We start from the raw sequence: 22018 nt of genomic DNA on the forward strand, positions 1-22018 counted from the left end.
AATCCAGGTCCAGTCAGATTAATTTGAAAACTTTCAAATAAATAGAAAATTCAAGCTCTAAAGGGAAACTCACGATTTATTTCAGACTAAAATGCAAAGCAACTAGCAGCTAAACCAAAGCAGCATGCCTTGTTTGAAAAACTATGTCTGCAAACTTGAAGCTGCTAAAGCCTAAAATGGAAATCTCTTTTTTTTCTGCCTTTTGCTATGACTTTTCTAGAAGTTTAAGCAAAAACCCACGCTAAACAACAAAACACATGATGAATTACATGTTTCAGCCTTCAAATCAATTAGGTCTGTTACCTTCACAAAGAAAGAATACCAAACCAAATCACCCCTTTTTTCAATGTGCTAGACTGAAGCTCACATACGCTAATTGCAAATTTTTGCCCTCTCTAGATCTTAACCAGATGTTTCTTCCTGGCTGACAAAAAACAACAACATACTTTCAACAGTCTCAAAATGTATGTATTTTTCATAAATCATGCTCATTATTTACTATTTCTCTTCCATTTTCAATCTTCTAAGAGATTTTCAGCTTGACAAAGACTGAGACAAGACACAAGTTTAAAAAATGTTGTCCAATTTGGAGGAGCTAAAGCTATATACAAGAGTAACATATAATATATGTTTTATATATTATATATAGTATATAAAACATATAATAATACTTTAGAAACTAACATTGGTTTAAGAAATGCTGTTCATGAAGACAGGATGTGGTTAAAACTACAGCACAAAATCTTTAAATGAGGTTTTAATGAGTTTGAAAACATAAAGTTGTTTCTCAGGATTTAGCTAACAGGAGACTAACAATAATTTCAAGTTTAGCTCTAATACCACACATACAAGTCCTTGATTTTACCAAGCAATAATTTCATTTTCAGTTTTTATTTTATCTAGCCAAGTTCTGTCTACAAAGTCACTCAGTAACAAAAAATATTTACAGGGATCGTGACAAACGAAGCATTCTCAAAGAAGGCACCAGTATACCTATAGAAGGCCACCAAACCTACAGACAAAAAAAACCCCCACAAATTTAATGCCTTTGATCATAGCTACTGTATTTGAATCAAACAGATCCTGCCAATATCCACAGTGACCTGTGAGCATGTGCTATGAGACTACCTTTACCAAGAATCTCAGTAGATTTCTTTTAGAAGCCTCAAGTATTTTGGTCCATCAGGTATGAATTCTCCTTTTAAATAAACATATTGTCTTAAGAAAAAAAATACATAAGGATTGCTTATGGCTTTACTTAAGGTTGTCATTAATGGGAGCTATCTAATTCATACTTACAAACCTAAATTGGGACAAATTAGGCTGCAGTACAGACACAGATGGTTGAGACCAGTGTGGACTGACAACATGCTTTTATTCGCAAACATGAAAAAATTTGACTCCCTAACGACAGTTAGATGATAACTAAACAGATTCAACATTAAGAGCTACATGCGAATAACACATATTCTAGAGAATGCCCATTTGGCAATATATTGTAATTACAGCCACTCCTGTAGGCAACATCCAGCTTTTACTGAATTAAAAAAATCACACATATACACACAATATTTGAAGCCCTGAGAAAAAAAAAACAAAACAACCATAACACAAGAATTCTTATGGTTCTGAATGGGAAATGTTACACCCATCAAGAGATGCATAATTTCAATATCCTGGTTTCTGAAAAGAAAAAGAAATAAAACTATAAGGTTGCTACTGGGTAAGACAATTCACAATATACCAACCAAACAAAAGGTCTATATTGATTTCCCAGAAGCTTCGTCTCAGGAAAAAAAAAATAATTCCAATTTTGCAGAGATCTGCTAAAAAGTTTAATCAGTAGATAGGACTGGACTTCTCAGACAGCAGAGATGAGTACTTCTAAAGAAATGTGTAACTTCTAACTAAAGTAGTAGAGTAGATAATAAGCATAGATATTAATCACAAAGATGAAATCGTTCTTTTGATATACGGCTTGCTATCTGACACAGAGCAGCAGTGAAGAATGCCCCACTGTACACAAAGGATAAAACTACTATCGAGTACAGAACCTGGATCCCTGCCAGTCTCCCAGAGTTGAGATGTATTAACTCTGATTGGATCTGACCAGACAGGGAGTGCTTACTGTTCCTATTATTTTTTATTGCCTTCCTCCGTGCCACCACAATAATAAATACCTTGTACTACCTGACGCATGCTATGAATATGATAGTGTTTTCCCACTGAATAAATTTTCCACTGCCTAGATCAAGAAGCATTTACATGCACAAGTGGAGAAAACTACTTCTCAGATAATAACCCACAATAAACCTTGCCTGATTTCTTAACTGAGTCATATGTAGCTATTTTCATTGGAAGTGTCAGAAAGACAACTGACTACTGCACAAATCCAGAAGCATCATAAACTTGGCTGACTAGAATGTTTCAGGGACCATCCTCTACTGAAACTCATTTGCAGTTTACATAGTACATGCCCCTATGCCCCACTCCCCAGATGAGCCAAATCCAGTCTGTATATTCCGTACAAATCCAGTATGATGTGCATGGACATTCAGCAGCAATTTCAGCATAAACCACAGCTTTTTTTCAGAAATACAGAAGGAAATAATGATGCTGATTTCTTTCTAATCTAAAGTAAATTAGGAATTAAATGGAGAGAGACAGAAGCACAATTGGGATTAGAGACATGAACCTAAAAATCCCTCACCAGATGTTCATCTCACTACTCTAGGATATTAAAGCAGTAATATCCATAGTATATAACATATATGTAATGTAATTAATAACACGTAATATAATTATTTTGCATTATATTTCTTATATAATAGTCTAGAGGCGGGATATCTGGCAATAACTGGGAAATGTCACACAGCTTGTTAGTTAAAAATCAGCTCTTGTTTCCTAGGCAAGTGATCTAACCACTACGTTGGCTCTTATCATTCATATTCCTCCTGAAGGCCTGAAGCTATAGAACCAAATTTCCAAGTTTCATGGGATAAGAAATAAAGATAAATAAAAACTAGAAGAATGAACCTCTAGACCAGTGAGTCTCTGCTACAAATATTGACTCTTATCCAGTGACTTGATACAGTAAAACACATATGGAACCTAATCTATCTTTTTGTGAATCTGCCTGCAGATTACAGGACTCTTCCCACAAAGGCCATGCTATTTGGAACAACGTATCTTCAGGTTTTGATGACTCTTACAAATCAGAGAACAAGCAAATAAGGCATATCTTAATTGAGAAATTCTTTAGCTTATGGAGATTTGCCATGTCATATGACCACTGCTGGATAAATAAAAAAAATTCACAAATACTTCTGGGGAAAACCCCCACTGATTACTAGATCACTAGGAATCTTGAATTTGCTTAGTTGGAAACATTTGGATTTATTGAGGTTTAGTGGGGAAAAGGCAGCAGAATTAACAAGGTCATAAATGTTAACAAAAACAGAATTTCAGTAGACTATCCCATTTAATGATTGTTTTATTGACATCTGACACTGAATATTGTACATGTAATATCATCATTCTTGCGACCCAACACTTTTTTTTTCAGGTTGAGTTTCATGTAGGGGTTGGACTTTTATTTCTCCCCATGATTTAATTATTCTACTTTCTTCTTTGGATGGCAGGGGTTCATTGAGTCACTCTTACGCATGCCCACCTTAATAAAAGGCTTTTAAAAAGTAAAAGGCCTTGCAGAATATTCTAAAGATGCTCACAATGCTCAGCAGCATGCCAAGTTACCTAATCCTTTCTGAAAAATTCAGATACAGCCAAGTCCATTCAAAGGGAAGCCTTCCTCCCCACATCTCTCAGGAAGGGTCCTGAACACTAACTACTCATGGAAGAGGTGCACAGTTGGTTCAAAGGTCAAATTTCATCCCAAGATAAGGATGATTCTAACAGCTGTTTTGAAAACTAAGACCAAGCCTGTTAAGTGGCACTGCATGCTACCAGGGGCAAAACAAAATTTTTGAATAAACACTTCGATGCTAACAGATAACTCAGCTTTGAAGACAGCAGGAACAACACTGAGTAGCATGTAAGACACCTCTTTCACTCACAGCTTCACATTCAGTGCATTGGAATTATCTAATAAAAAATGAATGTAGGGGTTACCAAGTCTAGTTCCCCTGCCAGAAAGAATCATAGAATCATAGAATTGTCTAGGCTGGAAGGGACCTCCAAAGGTCATCTAGTCCAACCTCCCCGAAGTCAGCAGGGACACCCTCAACAAGACCAGGTGGCCTAGGGCCTCGTCAAGCCTCACCTTGAATATCTCCAGGGAGGGGGCCTCAACTACCTCTCTGGGCAACCTGTTCCAGTGTTCCACCACCCTCACAGTAAAGAACTAATCTCCAATCTAAATCTGCTACCCTCCAGCTTAAAGCCATTTCCCCTCATCCTGTCACTACAGGCCTATAACATCATAGAAGGCTATCAGATTGGTCAAACATGATTTACCCTTGGTAAATCCATGTTGACTAATACCGATAACTTCTTGATCTTCAGAAGATCAGAAGAAGAGGTGATAGTTCCCCCAAAAATAGAAAAGAACAAAGAAAGGCTATTTGGGCATTTTCGGTTTATAAAGTAGTCAAACAGGATTTGAAAGCTCAGCACCACTGGTCTCTTTTAAATGGAAGGTTGGAGACTTTGTCTCCAGCTCTTCACAATCTTTCCCTTCCTAGCATTTGTCTCATGCCCATGCAAGCAGAGCCAGCTGTTCTTCAGCCAATAGCTGTTTCTTGCAGCAGTTCCAACTTCCAGTGGCGGCACAGAAGTTCACACACCATATGTTCTTTGGACATTTATTTATAGTCTTTATCCGATAGAGCTGGGTAATTATAAAGACATAATGATAATTTGTGAACAGAAAAAAGGGCTTCTCCTACTTAAATTTGTCCCATGAGAGAACAGAATACAAATGCTATCTACTTACAGCGGGCAATTCATGAACACGCTATCTAAAATATGAACAAACTATATAAGCAAATATCAGCAACAAACTAATCAAAATCATGAGTTGATTATAATAGCAAAGAAAGGACTACAAATAAGTGGTGGGTAATTTGTGAACCAAATAAAGGGCTACGATTCTCACATATAAATTGCTGTCAATGAATAATTTAAACAGCTCTAGTTAGAGACATCTATTTATTAAGAAACCTCTTTAGTACTCTCCAATTGGAGCTGGCAGAATGATTAATCTCTACGCACAGTGATAAAGCCAAGGGAAATCAGTAGTACTAGACATTTAAATTGCTGGGTTTGATTCTCTAGAGCCCTATAGTGTCATTTATAACTATGTAGCCTGGACTTTAGACATGGCCATTCTCATTTGGTAACATTTTAAAGCCACTTTGCTCAGTACAGATGACACAATACACAAGGCAGCCACAATTCAACACTTCTCCCCTTAAATTGAACAGTAAAACAGCTATGGTTTACACTACCCTTCTTTATCTTTAAAGACATTTTACATGGAAAACAACATAAATATTCTAGCAGGAATATATAACAAGGATTCTTACTATCATTAGCATAAATCCGGTAGCGAACATTAGAGTCTTGAAGACAAAACCATACAATCTTTTAAATCTTTTTTTTTTTTTTTTAAAAAAAACTTTGCAGCAAAATGCTTCCTGGAAAAATTAATGATATAAACAAGTATTCATTTAGCTAAGGTTTTCCTTTATCAGAGGTATTGGCCACTGCAAAAGACGCAGAGCATTTGACTATTAATTTTATGGTTTATTGCTTGATATTTTTAAACAAATGTTCCAGATCATTGCTGTTAGGACTGGTGTCTTCCAACATGCACCAGTTTTAGATGGCAGGGTAACTGATGACTGTCCTTGCCTCAAGTCTCTTAAAATGACATTGCATAAGGCCAGAAGGATAAGAAGTTACAGTGGAGTAGTTTTAAACTTTTGTAGAGGTGCTTTACATCTGTGTACAAGCACACTATACCTTTGTCAAGGAAAGGTGTAAGAAATAAAGCAATCCTGTTTTCTGTTAGAACAGAAGAGAAATACTTTTAAAGGGTGACAACCACCTGCCACAGTGTATATGCCTCATTGTGCATCCACACTTTGATTTTCCTGCTTCTCTGTTTTTGAACTAGAAAGTATTAATAGATACAAATAGACTACCTACCAACCACTTTCACACCTGACTTGTGACTCAAATTACAACTACTTTGATCATTATTATTGTTACATTTATATTGTAATTTCTAGACTAAAAAGGTGCTTCTCAAGCTGAGAGGAAATATCTGTATCTCCTTTCTACAAAAATTATCTGCAGATTACTTCCAATAACCTCAACAAAATGAAATAATAGAGTCAGAAGTAGAAACAAATTGGAAAAAATGCAATTTAAGCTCTTTTACTCTCTTCACTATGTATGTATAAGCATGTTTTTTTCTTCTAATTTTAAAGTCTGTAACTTCACATTACTACATATATTATGACACCATGCACGTGAACCTGTGAAAGCTGCACACTTTGATCAGAACCTGTAGTCTCCCAAGAAAGTGACAATTTTAGCAAAAAACACAAGCACAACTTTTTTTCTTGTTAAGACCTTGGGTTGTTCCCTAGCAAAAAAAAAAAAAAAAAAAAAAAAAAAAAAGGAAATTATTTGATTACAAAAAAAAAAAAAAAAAAAAAAAAAAAAAAAAGAAGTGTAAGAAAAATCAGAGAGATATCAAATCTTGCCGTACTTTTCACCAACTCACTCCCATCTAGTAAGACAAACAGGAGAAATACAAACTCTTTTGAGAGCATTTCCAAACTGAGTTTCATGCACACTTTCAAATCACTTCATGAGGTTGTAACTGGTTTCCAGATAATATACAGTATTGTGGCTTCATAAGAAAAATATTATATTTGTGGAGATTTGTTACGTGTTATAAGCCTTCTAAAGGCAAATGTATGAAACACCCATCTGTATTTTCAAAAAAAATATATTTTGAAATTTCTTTGTGAAGCTTCTCCACTTCATAATAATTGCTGTATGTATTTAATATTTTTTTTTTCATTATTGTCCGCGTTGCTACCTGTAACTGCGCGGTCTTAAGAGCATTGAAAAAGACTTTCTAGAATTTATTGGAAAGGGAAGTTCAAAACCTGTTGTAACATCCTTCAGTCATCTTTAAGTATCAGGTAAAACCTGGCTTTATGACAAAGTTGTTAACCATTGGACACCTAGGCATTTAAATTGAAAGGGAGGAATAGAAGAAAGACATGGAAGTGGGGGGGGAGAAGAGACAAAACTATGACATACATAGCACCATTTTGCTTTGATTTTTTTCTAATGGAGAAGTAAAGTCTTTTTAACTTGAAACATCAGAATATTGGGTTATTCTCTAGCTTGCTCTACTTTTAACTTATTATTATAGATGATTTTTAGTTCAGAGCTTCTGTGAATTCTTTCCTTGACTTCCCTTTCTGAATCAATGAAAATTATTTCAGGGATTTCTTCCTGCCTAAAGCCAGCAGCACTGCTAGTTCTAAGCAACATAAAATGTGCAAGAATTGATATATCCCTTCATTTTGTGTTAAAAGTCAGTGCAGTGAAAGATTAAGATGTGTTTCCAAAGTACTAAAGTATATTTTTGATATGAGCAGTAGCTGTTAAATCCCAGTACATCAGAATCTCCTAGCACGATGATGACTTGGCAAAGGTTTAGGAAATGAAGACTGTTGACACAGCAGATTAATGCATTTGTTTGCTTATTCGCAGTCTCCTCTCAAGTAATATTATATCTATTTAAGGTTTAATGAAATTAGATTACACTTTTATACTGTCAGGGTTATTCTCCTCTATAATATTTGTATTCTAATCACAGGGTGGACAAGTAAGTGAATGGGATGGGGGGAGAAAGAATTTTCTCTTACCTACTGCCCATCTGCTTCAAAAGAATGGGATTTTTGTTTGAGTAACAAAGGCAGCAGAGCATTCACTTGTATTCCACCCAATCTATATGCCTGCCTTTCCACTGAATCAGCTTTGTGCATTCCAAAATACAATTTTTGTATAAGAATGTTGTAACAAATTATAACTACAGAAGCTATGCAGAGTGCATCTCACTCAGCGTGGGTTGGATCCATCCTGCTTTACGCTAGTAGGTGTAAATTGCTTGCTGCCAGTACTTCTGTTAGAGCTGAATGCACTTCCCTTTTGGCAGCAGAGAGTGCAATGATATCTACTGTCACAGAGTTAAGTAAAAAACCCAATTTAGCCCAAACAATTTGCCTGTTGCACTGTCAGTGTAGGGATGGTATTTATACATAAATATGTGTGTGGTAATTTCAAAATCTACCAAAAAGGTAATTTTTCCGAAAAGTGAACATTAGTATTTCTTGGAAAATAAAGCTTAGTATTTACACTTGCTTGGGGGAGAGGGAGCAGAAGGAATGTTAACAAAACCCACTGTGATTCAGTGAAATAGAAGTGGCTCTGTCAAGAAAACTTCAATAACGTTACATTTTTACCTGTTTTTTTTATGATACTGTTTCTCACACTTATAAAACATACACTATCAATTACATAAAAGCATGTGCTGGAGTCAGACTAAAGATCCAGCTAAAATAGTATCCTACTTCTATGAAAGACGAAAACCAGAGGTAAAGAGAAGAATCAAAGTAGAAGGCAAGTGTACATCAAAAGAAGTATAGGAGCAATATCTTTTTAGCAGCAAGAAAGATGCATAAAAAGAACGTAGAACCTTCACTGAACACAATTTATTAATGAACCATGAAACGTAAAGTTTTAGATCCTCACTTACTGAACCAAACATGAAAGGAAACACAGTAAGGGAAAGTGAAAACTGAAGACAATCGGAATAATGACAAACTACATCACTCTTGTGCTGCCATTATAATATAAAAATCCCACAATGCAGTTATATTCTCTTCATATAAAACCAATTCAGTACACGTTTCTGTAATTCAGTTTCTGCCAGGAGACCTTTACAGTAAAACCAGCATTTAGTATTGGCATGATTTCACTTCAAATGCTATGATTTACCAGACAGTGTGCTGTTTTGACTACAATTGGTCAAATCCAAGCACAGTTTTAACTTATTACAAGTTTTTATGTTACTGTCTATCTTTCAAGGAGCACAATGAAAAAGCTATAAGGACAATACGCAAAGAAATACTGTCTCACTCGAATGCACCAAGTTACTATAAAACTTCTTCAAACTCGAAGCAATCTTCTTTAAAAAATGGTACCATGCTTTCAAGGGAAAATTAAATCATATATTAAAGCACAATTCACATTTTTTTGGCCTCTTGATAAATGATAAGCTATAGAAAATACATTTTTCATTAGTAAATCATAATTTTAGTAATTAAAAGAATTGATCCAGTTTCTACTGAATCAATAATTTTGGAATTTACTTCATTGATTGCAAGATCAAATAAATAGGATTAGGATTTTTTCCTCTTGTTGATCAACAGATTCCTTCCCTAGATTTATCATATTTGGTGCCTACTCACTGTGAGATAAACTATGCACATTAACAGACCATTGCTTTGATGAGCTATGCCCTACTAATGTACACAAGAATAACTATTTAAAAAACCGCCCTAAGTCTTATTTCATGAGGCTCTAAAAATGCTACTCTAATTTAGTATTTCAGTCTCAGCTGGGGACATCCTTGTTCTGCGAAAACAGTTCTCTAACACCCTTCCTATTTTTAAGAAGTTTGAAATTTTGAAATAAGAAAGCAATACTTCTAACCAAGACAATTTTTGGGGGAACATTATTTTTCTTTCATTACTAACTTCACATATAAATGGACAAATAATAAGGCAGGGTGTAAAACTGCATAACAAATGACTTAAAAATGAAATGAAAAGGGAAAGTAATAAAATACTTGAGAACAGAAAAGTCAGAAATAACAAAAGCAGTAATTGTGTTTGCTGTTTGTAGATTTACTTCTATCTCAGAGGATCCTACGCTGTTTCATCTGGGGTGAGATTGTACCCTGAACTACACAAAAAGAATAAAACACAGAGAAAGAAAATACAGTAAAGTCCTGTTTGTAGAGTTTCCACTCGTTTGTTCCCTCAGCAGCATGTAGGCTACACACCTTTAAAGGAGAATAGGAAAAAGACACCAAAATTTGAGTTCAAAATATAATCCTAACACAGACATTGCAAACTGCTGAAGTCACCTACTCAGAAAAGGTAGAAAGTAGAGTTATTACTGTCAAACTTGTTGTTCAAGGTGCACTTTACACATGCATAGACAAACTCATAGACTCGATAAACTTTTGCAGTTATTACAGCATTGCAGAGTTCATACCTGTGGCAAGATAGATGATATGGAAAAGCATGTCCTTGCCCTGCACGACATCCACAACTACATGGGAAAATCGACTGTTGTCTTCCATGAAGTAAGGAATTGGAATAACTGGTTGAACGACCTCATGCATTAAGAAGAATTTTTGAGCATCTTGAAGATTTCTCTCAGTCAGATTTACATACAAACCCTGGTCCATGGTGCCACACTGTAAACACACAAAAGTAACATTACTATATGCATCAACAATAGCAACAGATTTACTCTCTGATTTACAGCCCAAGAAAATAAAACCCAAGAGTATATCTTGTAGTGACAGTGTGGAATTCCACTTTCAGGTCTCACTTTGGTACTGACCAGACCATCCACACAGTGATTGAGGAAGTTCCACTTTCCTGAGGCAGTACTATGGAGGCTCACTAACTCCAAACAGTATGGAAGAGCACCAGACTGATCACCTCAAGTGGGCTATAGCAATGTTTTGCTAATCCTACGCTTACAGGCCAGGACAGAAAAAAACCTAATATCCAACAAACCATGGAATTTTCTGAATAGTTTTTTTTATAGTTTACATGGGCACAGTGTTAAAGACGTAACAGATTTTCAAAGTAGAGCTCATGTCCTACCACAGACAGAATCTGACAGAAATCACAGATCACAGCATCACACAGAGTTCTAGCAGCTTCTTCAGACTCTGCATTCACTAGTCAAGAATGGACAGTGCGGAGCTCTAACTATAAACTGTTGTCAATGGCAAAGACATTTTTTGCTTTGGCACTGACCGTATTTTATATCTGAAAACTGTACTCTTTTACAGGAAAGCATTCACTAATTGCATGCACAAATTTCACGCACAAATAAAGTAAATTAAGTGGCAGTTAACTTTAGCATCTTTGTGTTTAAGTCTTCAGCTAACTGAGGGCAGAAAAGAGAAAGCACATGTGAATATGTAAACACCCACATGTTTACTCACGCATAATTGCATCAGAGAATTATAACAGTACTTCACAACATTTATAAAATGTCGGTGATGTGAAAGGCATATGTAAGTCATACTTTTTCATTCTATTCTACTATGTCATAAACTATGCTATGAATTACAGCATGAACAAAATACTATAGTGTGCAAAATCCTACCACTTATTTTTTCATTATTACCATATTTTCAATCTGAAATTAAGTGATTATTCCAAATACTCAAATGTTAAGAAAAACTCTAATAAATAATTTCATAATGAGAGATCATATGATGAGGAAAGAGAGTTAAGCAACTGGCAGGAAACAATTAATTCCTCTGCGAGCACCCTGCATGTCAGGCCAGTGAAAAAAAATAAACAATGCCAAAGAAGAATTTTTCTGAATCTATCAAGCAGGAAAGATTCCAACTGGAACATTCACAGTACACTGAAATACATATGGTTCTCAGTCTTATGATGGAAACTGTCCTGTGTAAAGACAGAAGGAACAATCTCAGGAGGAAAACAGTGTTCCTCAAAATTGGGACTCCAATAGTATTCTAATCGGGAAAACATTTTATTAATATAATCCAATCTTGGAAATACAAAGTCTGATGTAACGATCACTACAGAGCAGTAGCCTTTCTTAAAATCACATACTTCTATCTGTTATTGCTGAGGATAAATCTACTTGTGAGGATAAAAGAACAACTGATATTTTATCATAAGCACTCTAAAAAAGAAAAGTCTGTCTTTCTGGGAAGGAAACCAGGGACTCAGCCAATGAATATATCCCATCTATATGCAGTAGGTACTCTAAAGCACCATCAAGACCCCCCAAAAAACAGTTACACCTAACTCTAAGAATTAGACTAGCTCCTGGTATAGAGCAGTGCTGCAGTTACAGAGCCAGAATTCTAACAAAAAGTTCAACGGAAAAAAGATAAAGCCTGCAAAAGAACAGAAGTTCAGCCTCACTAATGATATTGAGAGATCAGTTACTGTCCATTTGCTTCAATACTGTGTTGCAAAAGGCCACCTTACAGTTTTTAATACTAGTGCTGGCCTAAAAAGCTGCTGCTCCATGGAATATGATACAACTGTTGGCACTGGTCTTGTAAATTTGTTGCAGTACCAGCTATATTAAAATCAGCCAGTCTATCAAAGCAAGATATTTCTTCAACACCTCAGTTTTGACTGGGATTTAGAGATGAGGACAGGCAATACCGTAGAGACTTAAACCATTTTTACACAGCCATCAGGCTGTCATCTTTGTATGTACCATTTTGTATGAGGTGTTCTCATAATAATTATCAACACATTAATACAAGCTTTATAGGAAAGGTTAATAACTTTTATTTGACTTGCACACCTAGTCAGAAACAAGATTATTACATACAAACCTTTTCTCAGGCTTTCTTGTTCAAAAATTTAGCCTCACTTAGATCCTCTTACTAACACTATTTTGACAATACAGATATTTCTACAATATGTAAGAATACAAATATAGTCCGCTTCTGCACTAGAGCTTACATAAATTGTGTCTTGTCACTTGAGGCTAATTGCAAGCATACTATTTGGGAAAGGTAACATGGTTCTGGCCTGTAATTCAGAGCAAATTCAGTTTCTTGTTTTCCTTTGTTTGCAAAAATCAGGAAGTAATTAAAACTACTACTATTTCCGATGACTGATTCCGTTTCATGTTTGTGAAGAAGTTGAGGAAGGATGTTAAGAGGAGCAGCACTGAACTCGTGAAATTGCACTAAGATTAAGGGAGGGTGAAAAGTGGATCAAGGTGAATACACTTAGATATCTTGATGAAAAGCTATTGTTAACCATTAAATTAATGCTGTTTTCCCTTCCATTTCCCTCGCTAGATTCACACTCACTAAAATTGTCCTAGTAGGGGTGGCGACTATGCAGAAAAAAACAATACATATGTGCTTACCTGAAATACCCTTTTCTTTTTGTAGAAAGTGCCACTGAGAGACCCACCTTGGCCTAATTAGCTTTAAACTGTCAGCCAATTGCAGGTTATTACACCTTCTGAGGCTGACAAGTTCAAACAAGGGACACATCATGACACAAATTCTTTTAATCAGACTTTTCAGGGAGTGTGGACCACTTGCAAAGGAAAATATACAAAATCCTGACCGCTCCTCCTTTACCCGCCTCTCCCCACCTTCCTTTTTTCTGTCAAACAATGTTCCTTTTCCAGGTTCTAATAGTACAAATAAATGTAAAAGAGAATAGCTGTTTGATTGCACTTCAGCCAGGAATTAATGTTACCTTGGCAGATAACTATAGTGTTTCCTTTTGACAGCAGATTGAAGTTAAATCTTTGTTCTCCTACCCTTCAAAGCACATCCAAATTTTGTGGAAGGATAAAATGTGGTATGTTGAAATAAGGAGACCTTTTAAGTCTTTTTTATTTTTTTGTGATTTTTTTTAAGGTCTTAGGCTGTAACATACTACAAAACTGGACTTATTAACTATGAACCATACAGCACTTTTTAATAAAACATGTAAACATGTCCTTCTCCCACATATCTGTACCTGAAAATTAGGGTTAGGATTGGTATATGGAAGCCAAGCAGAGCGAGAGTTTTCCTGGTATTTGAAGGGTCCATTAAAGGCCTGAGTTATGGCACTCAGGTTGAAAACACAAACTGCTGAGGCTGCTATGCTGTTCCTGCAAAAGAAATATAAACATTAACCTAAGTAACAACATTAAGAAGGCCATTTGCTGAAAAATAAATTAAAAAGTCAATAACTCCAGTCCTTGAAGTAGTTAATAAGGCAGATATGATCAGGCAGGAAAAGATATCTAAAGGTAACAACACATGATGAGCTGATTTATGCACAGAAATTGTATTTAAAATTTTTGTCAGCCTTGCCGACTAGCTGGTGTGGGAGAAACTCAGAACTTCCTACCTTCTGCTGCTGCTGCTCTAATACCACGAGGCCATACTTCCACACATAATTACATGCATCAAGGACACATTTCTGCTAGTTACAAAGTTCAGGATGAGATTATTCTCAGGGCTCATTAATGTTTCTTCTATCCATCCAATGAAAGCATGACAGAGGAAAGGATTTTCAATGTAATGGCAAGTCTCTGGACCTGATGGAACCCGTGGGTAAGACACCTCCACAAAAATCCTGTCTTGCAAGAGATGTTGTACAGCAATAGGAATAGAAGTTCCAGAAACCCATCAAAGAAAAAAAACCTTGGACTGCATACTTTACAAGATACTCTGTTAGAGGAATAAACAGGAATAAACAGCAGACAGGCAAAACATAAGATTTCCTGTTCTTGCCTTGAAAATGTGATATACATGACAATAAACTAATTCTGCACAGTGTAAACATTATAATCCAGTGACTATGAGAACTTGTAAAATGGAAAAATGCATTGTTCTCTTCCACAATTTGAGATGAAGTAACAGATAATGAAGGTGGCAGTTGCACAAATTTCCATTGCAGCTAAAATTGCTGATGACTGATCCAAAAGGCTTCCCCCCCCCCTCCTTTTTTTTTTTTTTTTTACTTAGCCTGTAATTTACACAAGGCTTAAGAAAGACTACTACAGAAACTCCAAAATGACTGAACGAAAAAATAACGCTAGGGGATTAAATTTGCCAACAACTGAAAAAAGAGGAAGGATATATGGATTTAATAGCAGGACAAAAGAGCAAGTTGCTGTCTTATGCTTCTCTTTCTTACTTCAAAGAATCCCCAGATCTTGAAGTTTCAACTAACAATTTCTGCAGAAACAATTATTGTTGTATTTTATAACTCCTTGCCTATGTAAACCATCACTAAGGCAGTTAACTAATGTTATTAACCATACCAATTTCTTCTTGAAGAGCATTGGTCCCCTTTGATGGCCAAAGCCCTGTGGATTTTCTGGAGCAGAATCCTCCAGATGGTAAGGAGTGTCAAAGATAATTTGACTTTTCATGACAGTTCATGATGAACAGTGGATAAGCGTGCCACTTGAGAAATACTGTCTTCTTAGAATCTCACTAGCTACTAAAACAGACCAATGAAATTAAAATTACTGTTGAAAACACCATCAAAGAGACACCCAAATCCTTTACTACTCTCTTTAAAAAAAGCAGAATATTTAGTTAGCTTCAATGCATTGCTCCAGTGCAGGAACAGGGTTAAGCTCACCATCCCATGCCCCAGCTCTGGAATTATCACAGCCTGGTACAAGCAGCCTCTCACTAGTCATGCTCGCTTTCTAAGCTGCTGGTGCAGGAGCCAGCCAGCAGTCTGGAAAATAATTAGATGTGTTAAAAGAGGACTGCACTAAAAGCAGGAGAAACTATCTCAAACCTAAATTCATGCTTGTGGTCTAAAAAACTTAGGGATCATAATTTGCTGGCATTAATTTGTGACTGTTTCTACTGGATTAATGGATATTTGTAGAAGGTAGGTGTCCCGGTGTTTTCAGCAGTAGAAAGGGGCACTGATCTACACTTTACGTGCCTAAGTACCCTTTAAAATTCTATGCAAAACTGACCTACTGAGCAAGACACTGTGACCAGGTAAAAGAATCAGATATCAAAATTTGAAATCCTGCTCCATGATCTGACCACTGGGCTGCAGAGCCTTAACGCACGGGCTGCTCTTACCAAGCAACATATGAACGCCAGTTGTCATCTTTAAAGTAATGAAGGACATTTCCGAGATGAATGTGTCTTTTTTTCCTAAGAGTTCAGCAACTCTTGATAGCAAGCTCAGAGTGTAGGGAGCTTTTATGTCCACTCAATGTTTTAATAATTAACAAATTTTAATTTTTAAGACCAAACCGTACATTTTTAAATTTTACCTTGTTGACATAATGGGTTCAGCTACAATTAGATTAAATTATTGGTTTTACCCTCAAACTCACGTAAGTATATGTCAGGATTAATTTAAAATAACTCACCTTTTGTGCTCTTTTGGGTAAGAGGAACTCTTCCTGACATGGTCAAATTAACATCATGTCAAATTCATGATCATGTCACAATAAATTGTAAAATATTTATTTCATAAATATGTAAGGTATTTATGTCTTACAAGTGTGCAAAAAAAAAAAAAAGGTATTTATAAGAATGAATGAAAAAGATGACTGGATAGTCTTAAACACAACCGGCTCCCTGCTGTAAGGAAATATATAGAATTCTTTCTTTTTTCATATGCCTTCAACAATTCGTGTATGAAGCATTTGAAACTGATACTTTGTCACAAGAGGACAGCGGATTGGGCAAAACAGTAGTTTGAATTTATGACATTTACTTGGCATATGCAAAAGAGAACAGCTCAGAAGCTTTAGTTTTTACTGTCACAAATAGCAGGAAAATAAAACATATCATGGAATTTACTTACACGTTAGTGGTAAAAATGCCATAGATCAAGTCCAATTCTGGCAGGAAGAAAGTGCTCTGTAATTCATTATAGTAAAATGGAATTTCTCCAGGGCGAGAACAGTTCAGCCGAGCTTTCATGAAGGTAGTCCAGGTATCCTCCAGCACAAATTTGCCACCAATATCATTTTTGCACACCCGAGCAGCACGAGAGAAGACTGTTTTCCCACAGTCATGTTCCACTGCATTCTCCCGGAAGAAGAAGTAGGTGAAGTTCCCGATGTCATAAGATGACACAAAATTTGGCTCTGAAAATAACAGAATGAAAGATTATGTATTGTCTTCTTGTGATATATGCACTAACATGGAAGTTGGATTTATCTTCAAGCATTAGATTTAGAAAAACACGTCTTTTATTATCCTTGCAGGGAACTGGCCCCATGACATCTGAGCAGGCCAGCTCATGTCCAGACAGGATTATGAGCTACAGGAAAATGACTACACAGTCTCTCTGCTCTGGGTGACTATTGCACATAACTGTGCTGGGCAGCCCTGGCCCAGCTCACCGTACTCTACCGTCAAAAGCATCACTGAATTTTTCTTCTCCACATATGGGCATGGTGTATTTTCACAATGTAATTGCTTTATCTGTTGTGTTAACTCTTTTTCTGCTTTGCCATCGTGCCATTACCCCAGATTAGCAGAATAATGGATGGTAATTTTGCGTGACTAAGAATGTGCTCAGAGCCTGTAATGAAAAGAAAGAGAATTCTACACAAAAGCATTTGATGGTAAGATAACCTAATTTCAACCCTATCTTGCTTAAAGATTTTTACAGTATTACAGGATTTTATTTTTTCCTTTTTTAAAAAAAAAAAAAAAATCAATTAAAAACAAATCAAAGAAACTGATGGTGATACAGGAGAAATTAAGAACATATATTTTAAAAAATCTGGAAAATAACAGATGGCAATATTTCTTAAAAGAAAAAAAAGGAAACAGTGGATACCAAAGATAATAAACATGTGGTCCATTACCCATAAGGATGACTAAAACTGAGAAGTGTCCACGACTTTAAGAGAGATTGATAACTTGATGAGTTCTTAAAGGGAAGACAAGCTTGATACACAGATTGTGGAGGAGCACGCCCCTTTGTAAGGAACCATTATAGAACACTAGTACCTCTGAGAAACAAGCAAAATTTTGCTATAATTGCCAAATTTTATTCTAAAGTGGAAAGACAAAGAAACAAATAAAACTGTTTTAAAACATCTACTGAGAGGAAACATTCCCAAGAAACTCAATATGTGAACATCTCTTGACAGCACCATTGTATCAAACAAAGCTGCTGTAATTGAAGTTAAGTGTTTTGCAGGAACACCTCAAACCTGTCGAAACTTTTGAGCAGAACTAGAAAGGCAGGCAAGCAAGCTGCTTTCCAAACCTTGTCACACAACTCTTCTCTTAAGCTTCCAGGTGGCTTACGTAGCCACCTGTGCTGCTTCCCTCTCTATCTGCTGTGCTGAGAGCCTCCAGGGCAGGTTTTTTGGCAACAATGGTCATTAGCTGCCTAGGATATTTGAAGCTGAGCAGATACGATAGCTCTCTCACTCCTCCCTGCAACTTTCACTCATTATTGTATTTAGCACTTCCTTGAGATTAGTCTGTACCATACCACATTTTCCCCATACTCAGACATGCACAGGTGCTTTGCTAGAAAATACCAACTCAATATTTTAAGTATCCTGAGCACTCATAAGTCACATAGAACCAGTGCATTTGTGTCTTAATAAATAAATACATAGGCAAAATAAAGTAGTTTGACAGGACCTGTGATAGCAATAAAGATAAAGTTGACACCCAAAAAACCAACCTGACTACCATTAAACACAGAGGCCCGGCCTTACAATAAGACCTGATGAAGCTTCTTCTTACTGGAGGCCCACTCATGTAAAATGGTCTCACAATGGCACAATAGGATCCCACTGCAGAGCCAAAAACACTACTGGAAGCACTCAAAGTCTAGAGAATAATGAATTACAAATAAAATCTTCACAAACTGTAGGAATAAAAACCATATTAAATGCATTCAGACTGCTTTTAGGGTTCTTGAAAAATCTGTGTCTATCTTTCAAGAGACAATATTTTAAAGTTACACTTATAATCATAATACATGTGTAAATAAAAACAAGTACTCATATTTCATTGATTCAAAACTGAGAAACAATATTTATGTCTGCAAATACCTATACATATATTTTACTGATTATGAACCAATGACAGTATGACCTGCTGTTGAAACTTGTGAAAACTGTTTTCGTTTGCATGAAATGTAATAATCTCAGAGCTACCTCAGGGAATTCTGTGGCTATGGAGGGATTATCATATCAGACTTTATTTATTTTTAATATTCTCTTTGGGAAAAGTGAACTGAATGCCTTCAAAGCTTCAAAGGAAACAGGAGATTCCCATGTAGGAAAAATTAGTTCATATGTTTCCAAATATTGTGCTCTGAACTGCTATTTGTTGACATGCAGGACATCCCATAAAGGTTTTAATCCAGAAAATGAAGCGACTTTCTTGTTTCCTGCTGAATTTGCAAATAGTTCTGGAAGGGTAAAGGCATCTCATTTGCGAATTATTAGATCACTGCAACAAGTGTAAGCATGTGACAGGATGCAGCTAGCACGGATCAACAAGAGAATGTCAACCTGTAATAACGTCATGAGTACTGTATATGACCTGTATAGGTTTTTATGTATTCAAGTTATGGGTATGTCAGGCTTACTAGGCTTTCCCAAATTAAATGGAATCAATGAAATCATGAAAGCAGGAAAACAAGCTTGTCAACATGACAGGACAAAGATCTCCAGCATAAAACATGGAGCAGTGCAAAACAGATAGACAAGTGCACACAGTGAAAGCACTAGGTGGCTAGTTAGCACTGCCTCTGGGCAAATGCGCTGTAGTGTGGTATTTCTGAAGTTTGCTTACTCACTACAAAGCCTGGGAATCTTTATGGCTTCCTTCATAAAGCAGCATGACTGTCCTGCAAGGATGTTTCCCCACAGACTCTTCTCTTGCAAAAAAGATGACTGAACCATCCGAAGTCATGATAGCTCTTCAATTTGAAATAGTCCAATTGTTTTTCTAAACGCTGGAGACAAACCTACATTTTCTGGGGAGCATGGTCTCTGTTCTTAATGAGAAGGCACTTAGAAGGAAGAGACAATGATTCCCTTTAGATTGTTCACCCCTTCCACCCACTCAGGGAACTCGGGAGACCAAAGAGACCAAGTCCATACTCACTGCCAGGGTGAGCAGAGGTTATGCTGTCTGACAGGGCCGAGTCCCCCTGTAGGGACTGGCTGCAGCTGTGCCACGCAGCACATGCCGACGCTGCAGCCCGGAGAATGGCATTCCTGTAGCACGAAAGCAAGGGCTCCCTGCATGTCCCGGGAAGCAGCGTGAGGACTGAGGGGGAGATTTGGGAGTGCAAAGCTTACTGGGAATGGGATGGGGCACTCTGGAGGGCAGAAGGAGCCAAATGTGCAGCCCCACCTTTACTGCCTCTTGCTAATGATGTATAAAGCAAACTGCTCCCTGAGTCACACCCAGGATTTCACTGGGAAAGCAGTAGCTGGAACGGTCCAAAATGAGGCTGGGAAGTGAGCCAACAATTAAGCAATATGGATGACCAAGAGCGTCATGCATAAGTTTATTTCCTGGGCCTTTTTTATTAGTGGTGTAGATGTAGTCTGAGTGGGTAAAAGGATGAGAGAAACTGTACAGAAATTTTCTCTGGGAAGGGCAATGGGAAACAAGAGCATGAGAGAGCTCTGTGGGAGCACCTGAGACAGTCCTGGCCTCTTCTGGCTTCCTGAGCTTTGGAGCAAGAAAGCTGGCTTGTGCTCTTTACTCTTTAAATCTCCACATCCTTTGAAGTAGACTAATGCGACTTAGTTTACCTAGTTAGGGGATGCCACTGTTTCCAGCGAACCAAATGGCAGGGAATGATCTGTCTTTCTGGATGGAACAGTAATTAACCTTAAGGATTATCAGGTCTAAAGCGTGCTCTGAGCATGAAAGAGCTGTGATTTCCACTGACTACCCCTGTGAGAAGCCATCATTCACTTCTCAACTGCGAAGCATTCAGAGAGCCATTAAAAATGAAATTAACTCCAGAAATGTGGAAAGAAAGCTGAAATTGGAAGTTTGTCAGATCTAGACACAGATCAGATTTTACATATATATTCGTACAAAATACAGATACACACATAGACATATGTATGTATAATATATTCAAAATCTTAGAAGCCTAGATACTGGTCTAATGCTGAACAACATCTGTCTGAAGATTGTTAACTGTCCTCTCTAGATCAATGAAACACACCCTCATTCTGTTGGCCTCTAAGGACCCTTTTCTTCCACATATTTATATTCAGCCAAATACTTAATGGCATTAAATTCTAGGAAGATGCCTCTGAGTTTTTTTGAGTGATATTCAAACTCCAGCCAGAAATGCCTCCAAAAGGAAGTTAAATTCTGGAAACAATTTAAGCTCAAAATGTGGCAGTCTATTTTATTCTCTTTCACCTTAATGACATAATGAAGTCCATTTTCTATTTGCATTTTGCCATTCCCATATATTCATTAAGCATATTAAATTAGAGTAGTCCTCTGCAGCTGTTGGAAAACAGTATAGATCTTGCTTTAGGCTGAGCAAGGTATCACTGCTCATGAATGTTTAAGGACAAATCTTAATCACAGAGTAAAATTTTCCTACGGCATTAAGCATCTTAAACGTATTATATAGTCATATAATAGATGACTATATATGTAGTCATCATAGATACATCCGATCTCAGGAGGTGAACTGTAAAATGTTAAGTCCTGCGATAGAACTGGTGGAAATAATTGTTTATTAATAGTTATTTTTCCTCTGTGTTTCATAATTATCTAGGACACATGCTTAAAATGCTAGTTTGTCATAACATAACTGGCTACCAGTCTACTTTGACCACTATTTCTTCTGCAATACCTCAACTCTGCATGATTTTTTACATTCTTTTCCTTTTGCTAAATTGAAGATTTTACGGGTATGTAAGAGCAAGGACTGCAAAATACACTAAAACTGTGTATGCCAGACATTTTTTCCAATCTTTTCTTATATTGCTGATAGACTTTATAGTACAATTCAGCATAATCATAAAAGTGGATGCACTCATTAGATACTACATTTTACTGATGTACTGTAATAAATTCCGGAATGCAATTATTTCTTTTCTGAAAAATAGTTTTCAAATATGGCATTTCAAAATTCCTTGGTTTACTGCCTGTTTTTTATTTCAAATAAATCTCTTTCATTTTCAAGAT

General features: G+C 36.5%; 1 protein-coding gene across 1 annotated transcript in view; it reads right to left on the bottom strand.

Annotated features, from left to right (window-relative positions):
• Nucleotides 1–22018, bottom strand: part of SEMA5A (sema domain, seven thrombospondin repeats (type 1 and type 1-like), transmembrane domain (TM) and short cytoplasmic domain, (semaphorin) 5A) — a 220831-nt gene that overhangs the window by 109038 nt on the left and 89775 nt on the right. The window contains exons 7-9 of the mRNA XM_014940999.1: nucleotides 16665–16950; nucleotides 13842–13977; nucleotides 10333–10537 (exon numbers count right to left, since the gene is read on the bottom strand). Of these exons, the coding sequence (XP_014796485.1) occupies nucleotides 10333–10537; nucleotides 13842–13977; nucleotides 16665–16950 (627 nt within the window). The remainder of the gene's footprint in view (nucleotides 1–10332; nucleotides 10538–13841; nucleotides 13978–16664; nucleotides 16951–22018) is intronic.

The sequence above is a fragment of the Calidris pugnax genome, unplaced genomic scaffold, assembly GCF_001431845.1.
Source record: "Calidris pugnax isolate Ruff unplaced genomic scaffold, ASM143184v1 scaffold8, whole genome shotgun sequence".
NCBI lineage: Eukaryota > Metazoa > Chordata > Aves > Charadriiformes > Scolopacidae > Calidris > Calidris pugnax.